At 31.6% G+C, this 8,755-nt stretch overlaps 1 protein-coding gene across 1 annotated transcript; it reads left to right on the top strand.

Moving 5' to 3' along the window:
* The first annotated feature begins 6,235 nt into the window (after nt 1–6,235).
* LOC136780116 (SCAN domain-containing protein 3-like) lies at nt 6,236–7,567 on the top strand. Its single transcript, XM_066738232.1, has 3 exons — nt 6,236–6,625; nt 6,695–6,926; nt 7,008–7,567. The coding sequence occupies exons 1-3, from the start codon at nt 6,236–6,238 to the stop codon at nt 7,565–7,567; spliced, it is 1,182 nt and encodes a 393-aa protein (XP_066594329.1).
* The last annotated feature ends 1,188 nt before the right edge of the window (nt 7,568–8,755 follow it).

Below are 8,755 nucleotides of genomic sequence, written 5' to 3'. Positions count from 1 at the left end.
ATTTTACAGTTTATGCTTTCGTTAAGATGTTCTTCATCGTACAGTTCTGTTTCCGTGATTAATTAGCAAATTTCTATAATTGCTTCATTAGACATTATTTATCAAGATAATTTAAAATTTTATTGGAACTTTCCCTTTGAAGCCAACTTACTGTTATAAATGGTTCGAAAATTTTAATCCAATCTAAGCTGTAAACTGCCTCAATGATAATGTTGCTTTGTGAAGTTGGAATATCCAATATCGCCTTGCCGTTATATTTCTGTTTATATACATGAGACTTGAGCTAAGCAAAAAATCTGTTGGTGTCTGATTTTATTTGAAATGGAAGTATTTCTTTATCTTCTTTAAAACCACAAACATTTATAAACCTACTCCCATTTCACCGTGAGTAGAATCTTGTCTTAAAGTTTTTAATCCCCCTAAAATACAAGCTTTGCCTGTGAAAAAAAGGCAAATACATTCCTATTAAAAACATAAATATTTAACATTCTTATATTATTCATATACATTGAATATTTTCCAAAAAATAAAAAACTGAACCTTCCACAAGCAAAGTGATATTTAACAATTTTTTATTTTCCTAACTCTGGAATGACTCTTTTTTTTAACAACTTAAAAGATTAAGCGTATAAGCTAATGCGGTATACTGATAAATTTCGATCAAAGAATCTTCCCGTAAAACCAATATTTTTGTTATTTCTACTTCACAATGAGGTGTTAAGTATTACTATAATTATGATTTTTTTTAAATTGTTAGAATTGTCTTTAATGGTGGGAAAGAGTAAAAAAGCTTTTCAAAGAGTCATATCGGTCGGTTATATCAACAAGTATATCCGTAATTTCTTATGTATACAATATGTACAATGAATTTAAATCTGGCTTTTTTTAATTGGTAAGGGCACTATGAATACCAAAGTAGGCAAAATGATGGAGCGTATGGGATACAAGGAAGGCCAGGGTTTAGGGAAAATGGGGCAAGGAATGAAAGAAGCGATTATACCCGAACAAAAATTTGATCGACGAGGACTTCGTTGTGAGGAAGACGGGACTGGATGGCGTGGAGGAAAATATACTGGTAATTAAATAATTGATAGAATTAGTCTGGCAGTACATCGTTCATTTTTCAATTTAAATTATTCGCATTCACTATTATTATCGGTCATTATTGCTTAATTTAGGGCTGTACGTAACTGATAAATAATCGGATACATAACATTACTAAATTATTGTAAAAAGATATATTAATTTATTTTATATAAATAATAAGTTAAACAATTTATGAAAGGCAATTAAATTGGTGATTATACGAAGAGTGAAAATTCCAAACGTTTTAAGGGCCAATTCATTAAAAACTACGATTCCTTCATCAATAGATTCTACACATCAAAACCAATAGCACTGAAAACCTTTTAAGTGCTGAACTCGTTTGAACCCATTTGAAGTTGTCTACAGTATTATGAAGTATATGGCGTTAGTATAAGTGACAACACAGTTTTATTATTTTCCTGAAAATAGGCGTGAAAGGCACATAAACGTTTGGAATTTCAACACTTATATATAGTTTTCTCGAATGCGATGTCAATTAATGTGAATGTTAAAATTTGAAAACATTTTACCCTGCACATGTACCAATCAATCAGCTAGGTACATAGCGGTAAAAGTAGATGTTACTTTTTCTATAAACTTTGAGTAATTGATGGTAATAAATTTTATTCATAAAATTCTTGATCAATGAAGGGAAACAACCTGTATCCCAGCCAGCGTTGCCAAGTGTAGTGTAATTTCACTATGTAGTGTCATATCCTATAGCGTAGTGTCCTTTCGGACACTACGCTATAAGATGTGTAGCCTTTGGGATACTACGCTATAAGATATGTAGCATTTGAGATACTACGCTATAGGATGTGCAGTATTTCGGATACTACGCTATAAGATGTGTAGTACGACACTATAATTTCTGTTAGTATATTAGTTTTCTATAATGTAGTAATAGTTTTACGAACAATACTTCGTAATACTTCTATCTTCCTCGTGTATTTTGACAGTTTATCTAGAATTGTTTGTTATTATTGAACATTGTAAAGAATATTGAAGTGAAAATTGTTCTGATAATGCATTTATATGCATATATAATACCTAGTAAATTGAAAATTAAATAAATTTTTAATTATCGTGTTGGTCATTATTAAATAAATAATTTTATTCTTTTATTTTATCCCGAGGATGAATGATCCCTTATAATAATGCTGTAAAAAGTTTATCCTTTTTATAATTTTTAAGAATTTTAAAAAGTATGAAAATTTATTACTCTTGTATAATAAATAGTTGTTTTTCTTGTTTATATGAATTTTATTGAAATTAAATGTCTTTATTTATGTGAAAATGATCGTTGTGGAGATTATAAATTTATGTAAATGTCAACTGAGTTCTTTTTCCTGTAAATTATTATTAAGGGGTGATACTCCTGTAAAACGTTGTTTTTTAAAGAATTTTTATTACAAGAAGAGTAAAATATTTATTGATTCGCCGTAAAGTGCATGTTAATTAATATTAAAGTTAAAAGTTGCTGATTCACCCAATGCTGATGCCAATGAATAATCCATCGTTATGGATATTTACAACTCCGCATAAAGAAATTCTAGAAGTAATTTGTAAAAACAAACCTAAGTTCAGCATAGAATTAGTGGGCTCCGGAACGATTTATTTACATAATAATTGTTTGTTAACAGCTACTGATTTTATGTTGGAAACCGTACAAACCTATAAAATAAGCAAGTGAAGGAATTATATTCCAAGCCATAAATTTTCTCTTAATACAATTGATCCCAAAAACAGCATAAATGCAGCGGACACCAACAAGATACCTCGATTCCACACTATACTAAGTAAACTCAACGAACATATAATACCCTCAGCGCCCAGCTCAAGGACCTCGAGAAGGACCTAGATAAAAAGGTCAAGGGAGAGGTCACTACCTGTTTCCTATCAATTTATTTTATACTATTCAACATTGTAAAATAACTCTACGAGGACAGAATAAATTTAGTTGTACCAATGTGATTGAATTTGCTTATCGCAGTGTAAACCCATAACAATATAGTGAAATTTAACAAAAAAAAGTCTAAAAATTAAAATTTAAGGTTGTTTTGAACAGAAATGTCGTTTTTTTTATAAACAAAAGGAGAAAAAATTTATTTATAATGGTTTTTTTAATGAAGTTTGAGGTATACTTTGCTTATTGCTGAGGCCAATAAGTTAAAAAATGTATTTGCAAAATTTCCAGTAAATTAGACAAATAATTTTTTATTTGCATTTCTCGACGCGAAAAATTAAATGTTTTGAGAAAAACGCGTTTAAAGTTTTTGGACTTAAAAGTTCTGTTTACTAACACTTTGATGAATTTCATCCTTATCAAAGTTTAATCTGTTTGCGTACATGTACATATATGTATTGAATAATATTCAAATAGCAAATTATGTATAAAGCTTATTAGGCCAAACAAGGCATAAGACAAAACAGCGAACTCGTTTTCTTATTTCATTTCATATACGCGTTTTGAGAGTATAGCTTCGATAGATTTGTAAAGATTCTTAAATTATTTTTTTTCACTTGAAACTTTCGGAATATATTCTTCACAGGTTAAAGAATCTTTTTACAATAAAAAATTGTTAACAAACAATTTGTAAATTACTCTTCCACCTTAATAATAGTCATACTTCTTTAAATAAAGTATCTATATATACAGGAATAACGAAAAGTGTGGAATGTTACATGCTGCCTCACTCTCCAGTTTCACCATATATGAGCTAGACGAAATAAAAAATAAAGCAATGATATTTGAATATCAGGTAGACATTGAACTTAACTTATTGATATAACTATATTAAAACATAGATTTTAAATAGAATATACATTGGAGTAAACATTCCTATCCTGGGTGCAAAGAGAGCATCCCTATACTTTCTCTACCTGCATTATCGCTTATAGAGCAATAAACCAAGAACTGTCTATACAATTTACCCTTTTCAGACATCTTTTTTTACATACGGGGAAATCCATCTGCGGTGCAAATAAGCCACCCGGGAGTTTCTCTTTTTTTATGACTATCTACGAAAACCCATCCTGCGATGCAAACATCCTGCTATCGCCAACTTTGTTTTTGGGAAAAATCTTCCTGTGACGTAAAAGAAGTACTTTGTAACATCCCTTTCCCTTGGGAGCACATATTATAGCTATAACGCTCCTCACGAGATAGTGGAGAGGGGGCAACCTCATGCGCGTTAACTCAACGCGCACCCCCACTCCGATGGTCAGGGAGTCCAGCCCTAGGTTAAGAACGTAGCGACTAATTTTCAATTAATTCATTCAAGATACTTCTTTTAACAAGATCATACCTTTGTTCTAATCGATTTGTTACTTTTCCTTTGTCTTACTTGTATATCGTAGCATAGTTATCATTTCTCATTTAATTGTAATCAATATCCGTATTTCCAATAATTATAGTATTTCGATATTCTCAAAGTAAAATCAGTGTGCTTTATTTTCTCCGCATTTTCCACTTTCCATCCATCTAGAAGAGGCGCATCCGGACGAACAGGTAAAATAATCTCAGCATCATTCCACACAGCGAACGAATCGAATCGCGACCGGTCCCGGGCAAACTAGTCCAACGTATAGTGCCCGAAACGGATTATTCAAGAACGAGCCGCGTACATATAGAAATCCGTCCACGAGAACCGGGACGTTACAACTTCCCGTCCAGAAAAAATATCCTTAGCCTTCCCTACTCGGTGTACCAAAAATTTCCTCAGCAAAGGAACAACATTCGCTAAACTGAAGATCTGATTGGTCCACAGGGTGGACGATGAACCCCTTCATTTTCTTCTCAAGGAGGGATAATTCATTAAAAGCCCTCGTTAGCCCTTAGGCAATGTCTTTTTGTCTGTTTCGTCTTTGATCTTGTTTTTTAAGTTTTTGCTCTAAGCGTATCAGCGAAAATCGATAATTATTTTAAATTAATTTCTTCATTTACTGATTTCTTTGGTGAAGTTTAGTGTAATTATGTGAAAACATTTTTAAAAGTAGTAAAAGTGATAAATAAAGCAAAATATAAGCTTTAAATTAAACTACATCATTCAACTACCATCTTCAATCCAATTACGCTTAGTGACACAGACGGTATCTCGAATATACAAATCATCAATAATAAAAATCTCTTTGTAATCCAAAGAAATACGGTTTATGGTTTATTCCCCAGATTAAAACGAGCTGTAGCGGTAAAGCAAAGTATCGTAAAACCGTCCTTTGTTCGAATTAAATAAGTGTTCGATTAGTGGATTATCAATAACATCAGTGAAATACATTTGAAGCATATATCAGAAAAATAGGGGTAAGTTTGTTACATAAAATCACTTTTCGTCGCTTCTACTAACATTCTTTAATTTTTAAATTTGTAACAATTTCGTTGATATTTCTTTAAAGGATTTTGATAATGGAAGCTGAGCAAGAATTTTCAGTAAATGCCCTGTCTGAAAGCAGGGGTCAAACGTATTGAAAGATTTGGGAAACGGATCCTGCTTTGAAAGATTGGCTTCAGCCTCACGCTTCCAACAAGAAAGCATTATGCTCCATGTGCGAATCTTCCATTTCGGCGCACTATCATACATTACGAAAACACGCTCGAAGTAAGAAACATTTGGATTTGATGAGGCGTACAAGTAGCACAAATAGTTTGGACACCGTGGAAACTGCTTTAGAAATTCAAACAAAAGTAACAAGAATTGAATTAATTTTGACAGGATTCTTTGCAGAACATAACATAACGTATCGTATAGTAGATCATCTAATACCTATATTAAAACATTGTTTTCAGGATGTAGATATTTGCAAAATGTTACGTTTGGGAAGAACAAAATTAACCGCGATGACAGGTGTAATAGCATCTTCGTATAATAATAAATTATGTATTACTTTACAAAAACGCAAATTCAGTATAATGACAGACGAAAGTACAGACGTCTCCAATGTTAAAGTAATTTGCATTATTGTTAGATTTTTCGATGCAGAAATACAAAGTATTCGTTGCGCCTTATGGGATTTAATTGAAATTTATAGAGATGAAGATAGCAATGAAACAGCAGAAAATTTATATAACAATATTATTAATTCATTCACTGTTTGCAACATTCCTTTAGAAAATATAACCGGATTTGGTTGAGACGGATGCAATAGTTTGATGGGTTCACATAATTCAGTAGCGTCTAGATTTAGGAATGATTGTCCTAATATTACTATTTTGAAGTGCATATGTCATACTGCACATTTATGTGCGAATTATGCTTGTAAAACATTACCACGTGAATGTGAAGATTTAGGGCGCAATATTTATAATTTTTTTAAACTTAGTAGTAAGCGGCAACACCAATTTAAGGAATTTCACGTTTTGTTGGATGCTGAAGTGTATAAAATGTTATATAGTGCTCAAACGCGATGGCTTTCATTAAAAGCAGTTGTAGATCGAATTTTAGAGCAATGGGAGCCTCTTCAAATGTATTTCACACAGTTGTGGGAAGAACAGCATTTACCAGCAGCAGAGATAATTTACTCATCCATAACTCATCCATTCGTGAAATGTTATTATTTGTTCTGAAAATGGGTATTACCAAAATTTACAAAATTTAATTGACTATTTCAGTCTGAAAAAGTTATTATTCCATTACTTTACAATCAAGCAGCAGCATTATTTAAAGATATTCTAATTTGTTATATGGACAATAGCTATGTTCTCAGCACGAATGTGAAGGACATAGATCCTGATAACGAGCTTCATTTTCTACCAATAAATGAAATTTATTTAGGTTTAAAGGTAAATACCGAATTGCAGAAACCCGAGATAATACAACAAGCGGAACATGTACAGAATTTTCGTCTGAATACGTTTAATTTTTTGAAAGAAGCAAGCAAAGAGTTATAAAAACGTTTTGATTTTAATGATTTACGTTTGAGAGATTTGGAATGTTTTATTCCTCACAAATCTATTGATCCCCAATTTCATGTAACGGTACCAACATTAACTTCTATTTTTGAAATGTTTCCTCGTAATTTAGATTCTTCCTGTTTCACCAGGCAATCAGTAGATGATGAATGGCGTCTACTACCTTTCGCACAGCTACCACTCGACACTACAAATGAAAAGTTAATAGAAGTTTTTTGGGTTAAATTATTAAATTATGATGATATTATGGACCTACAAAAGTACACGAATTTATCTCAATTTGTTTTAAACTTGCTTTGCTTACCTCATTCAAACGCTGAGTGCGAACGACTTTTTAGTAAAGTTAATTTAACGAAAACGAAAAACAGGAACAAAATGAAGACAACTACATTAAAAAATAATTTGACTGCGTGGGAATGTGTTAAGAATAGTGGTACTTGTAAATTATTTGAACCATCCGCAGATATGATAGATCATTGCAATCAAAGCATGTACAATTTTAATACATCAAATACAGATAATGAAAATGAAGGTGTTTCCGATGAAGGTTCAGAATACTTTATGCTGATGTAACGCCCGTTTCTCAAAATTGCGTAATTTACTGATATTTCAATTATTATCTTAAATTTAAAAAGAATATATAAATTTGTAACTTAATCTATAGTTTTTATTTGAATCTTCGATATTTGAAAATTCTTTAAATTTGTAAAAAAGTTATATGCTTTTAAATAAATAATGTTTATTCTTACAATGTTTTTCTTCATCTCATTTTCATTGCATAAAAACAATATTTTATTTATAAATATATAAAAACAAATAGCTAGATTTCATACAAAAATTATTAATATTATGAAGCACTGTTGAAAATTTATTCAAGATCGGTTGAATAATTTTTAAATGAGAGCTTATGTTACTTCCTAAACTTTGAAAAACTATACATCATATTATTATTTTATTGAGTTTCTGTTATATGCATCATCATATTAATGACGAAAATAGCAGCTAATACAGCCAACGAAGCTAGCCAAGACGCCAAAGACCGATCCTGTTAAAATGGAATTTCAGCTTATCAAAGTCTTAACAAAGATAAATTTTTCTCGATTGAAACTTCCATAAAAGACATTACTCTTCATCCTAAGTAATTAATAATATGATTTTATGTGTACTCAGTTAATTGGCATACGATTTTCGGCACAAATCATCAGTTTTGCAGGTACGGTAATCGAAATCTTTTAATTTGCAAGTGACTTTTCATGATTGGTCAGCGTCCTTCCAAATTGACCAATCATATTTAGTCATTCATTCTCGAACGCATCTTAGGTATACTTCCAGTTGAAACTACAGTTTGTAGTCTAGACACTTGTTATACCACGTAGAGTAGTATATTTTGTTCTCGCCACTTACTATGCAGCGTAGTGTAATTCAAAATGGCGGACTTGGCAACGCTGATCCCAGCTCCTAGATCTGTACTCGAAAAAAAAATTGCAGCGACGGAAATTCTCGCTAATGGAAGAGAAAGGTCCCGACCATGATAAATCATATAAATATAAAGTAAGTATTTCACAATAGAAAAGAGGGGGTAGTATGAGGGCCGTTTTTGGATCTAGTACCAAAGGCGTTTAAATTTTAACGAAGAAAAAGCTTAATATCTAACTGAAAACATTCTGTAAGTGCAGAGTAAATTCTCGGAAAACGAGAGCTCCTTCCACTCGTCAAAAAAGGAAGCAAAGGCAGAATGCGCGAAAAAGATGTTGTGGGACA

The sequence above is a fragment of the Prorops nasuta genome, unplaced genomic scaffold (assembly GCF_024137725.1).
Source record: "Prorops nasuta isolate Cenicafe-Biocafe unplaced genomic scaffold, Cenicafe_Pnas_1.2 PNAS00018, whole genome shotgun sequence".
Classification (NCBI taxonomy): domain Eukaryota; kingdom Metazoa; phylum Arthropoda; class Insecta; order Hymenoptera; family Bethylidae; genus Prorops; species Prorops nasuta.
This window is presented reverse-complemented; position numbering and strand designations above follow the sequence as displayed.

What these genes read in the sequence shown, in the direction of transcription:
- LOC136780116 (XM_066738232.1), top strand. Translation starts at nt 6,236, where the DNA reads ATGGGTTCACATAATTCAGTAGCGTCTAGATTTAGGAATGATTGTCCT. An exon ending in CATCCATAACTCATCCATTC is followed by an intron (nt 6,626 to 6,694) that starts GTGAAATGTTAT and finishes TGACTATTTCAG; the next exon opens with TCTGAAAAAGTTATTATTCC. An exon ending in GGAACATGTACAGAATTTTC is followed by an intron (nt 6,927 to 7,007) that starts GTCTGAATACGT and finishes TACGTTTGAGAG; the next exon opens with ATTTGGAATGTTTTATTCCT.